We start from the raw sequence: 2264 nt of genomic DNA, 5'->3' as shown, positions 1-2264 counted from the left end.
AACTGTGAGGAGCAACTGGTCCACTGACCTCAGGGAACGTGGTGGGACATACGGTTGTAGCAGATCAGAGAGATGGGGGGGCGGCACTGTTCAGTGATTTGTAGACATACATGAGCATTTTGAACTGGATTCGAAAGTGAACCGGTAACCAGTGCAGTGAGGCCAAAACTGGTGTAATGTGCTCTCTTTTGCCTGTACTGGTTAAAAATCGTGCTGCTGCATTCTGGACCAGTTGTAGTCGTGCAATGGAGGTCTGACTGGTACCAAACAGGAGCGAATTGCAGTAATCAAGCCTAGATGTTGAGTTGTTGAACTGATGTTCTTTAAGTTGTTTTGCTTCTGTAGAAATAACAAGAAAATAGTGAAAACACCACCGCGGTGGAAAACCCCCGATTTTATTAACCCGTTCAAAATGAAACATAAACTAAATCTGGTACAATTATTAGTTTCTATTAGATCAAGATAGAAGAAAATGTGAAATTAAAGATAAATATTTCTTTGGTCTTTTCTGACAGCTTGAATTATTTAAAACATGGATTTCACAAGGAAAAAAAACCCATTGTCATCAAAAATGATGTTTTAATTTACTTAAGAAGCATCAGGTCAGCTTTGCAGAGTGAGGAGACACTTTCTCTTTTGTTTGGAGACGAACACAACTCTTACATGAACAAACAACCAGGGATGTGATTTTTAAACAAATATTTGCAAAGATTTACAGATAGAAATTGTCCTAAGGGCCTTTTTGTTGGTAGAGTCTGTTATTAACTTTACATATAATTCCACATCCTTAATGAAATGAAGAAAGCGTGGCGTTTTGTTAGTAAATTTACATTTATGAATGAAAAACTGGGCCTAAAGAATTAGCAAGTTTATTATTAAAAAAACATTTAGCATCCTTTCTGGGGAATCTAGAAAAACAAAACATTTTCCCAATGTAAGGAAAAAATCCTTAAAATATGGTTATTAATAAACCGGCTAAACTCCTTCCAAAGCCTGCGTGTGAAAGGGCAGTGCCAAAAAAGATGTCACAGTTTCTGGAAGGTCAGCACAAAAACTGCAATCAATATTTATGTCTCTTTTAAATGTTATCATATAATGTTTAGCAGGGTAAATTTTATGAAGAATTTTAAATGACACTTCCGATATCCATCCTAATGAAGGACTGGAAATGTGCTCGTTTCCTCCTCACAGTCATTTAATTTTGTTTGACCTATAACTCAGTGGGTATCTTTTACAGCCATCTCATTTTAGTTGTTTGCTCCAAAGTTCAGATGGCATCTTTGACCGCGCTGCATTTTATTACCCAGCTGAAGATTTGTTTATTTTTTATACTTTTATTCTTTGTTGTTCCATCAGACACGTCTCTTGTGTACACCAGCGTTATTTCTGCACTCTCCTTTAACTGCAGACTCAGTTTTATTTGTATTTTTACCTGTGACCATTTGTGAACGTTTTTAATTCTGATTTTTTTTTAGCTGAGATTTTAAAGTTTTTATTGTCAGTTTTTTCTGACGGACTGCCTTTGTGTGGTAAATATATATTTACAATCCAGGAGTGAGTGGCGTCTTTTGCTAAACTGAAATTCTATTTAGAAAAAGAGGCGCTTCTCTTAAAAAAAATAAAAAATAATAATGGTGATTGGAGATTTGTATAGCACTTTTGAATAAAACCAAATATTTTTGCGCCGTATCATTTCAAATCTGAGGCAGCATACACTTCTTTTAAAGTTTATTATTGTAGTTCAAACACAGAAAAGTTCCTTTTTAAATTTTTTTTAATTGCGTGCTGGGGGAAATGTTTTTGCTTTAATTTAAAAAAAAAGTCTCCATAATAGTAAAGTTATAGATTCTTTTGAAATGAATAAGTTCAAATGTGACTCAGTTCAAAAGCAGACATTATAAAAAGTTAAATTTGGTTAATAGATAAAAAGAAGGTTGAAGAATAAATCTGTTCTGCTTTGTTCAGTATGGGGGGTGATCACGGCCACGGCAAGCTGTCTATGCCCGACTGGAGGCAGTGGAAGGTGGAGGGAACGCCGCTGGAGTTCACACAGAAGAGGCTGGCAGCCAGAGGCCTCAAGGACCCGTGGGCACGGTCAGGATTTATCCAGATGTGAAGTATCAGACATCTGTTTGTAGCAGAGAATTCTTCCTGACACTACTGCCACATTTCATCTCTCCTCTGCAGCAACGAGGCATGGCGATACTCCGGTGAATTCGCCCAGCGTATTACTGTTGGAAACGTTCTGCTGAAAGGATTTAAGT

At 36.8% G+C, this 2264-nt stretch overlaps 1 protein-coding gene across 1 annotated transcript in view; it reads left to right on the top strand.

Annotated features, from left to right (window-relative positions):
• Positions 1-1965: 1965 nt before the first annotated feature.
• Positions 1966-2264, top strand: part of ndufb3 (NADH:ubiquinone oxidoreductase subunit B3) — a gene marked incomplete at its 5' end in the record, with an annotated part of 481 nt that continues 182 nt past the window's right edge. Inside the window, 2 exon segments of the mRNA XM_037681475.1 lie at positions 1966-2094; positions 2188-2264. Coding sequence (XP_037537403.1) covers positions 1967-2094; positions 2188-2264 — 205 coding nt within the window.

This window comes from Nematolebias whitei, chromosome 9, assembly GCF_014905685.2.
Source record: "Nematolebias whitei isolate Nwh7 chromosome 9, NemWhi1, whole genome shotgun sequence".
In the NCBI taxonomy this organism is placed as follows: Eukaryota; Metazoa; Chordata; class Actinopteri; order Cyprinodontiformes; family Rivulidae; genus Nematolebias; species Nematolebias whitei.
Note: the sequence above shows the minus strand (reverse complement) of the source record. Positions and strands in the feature narration are given on the sequence as shown.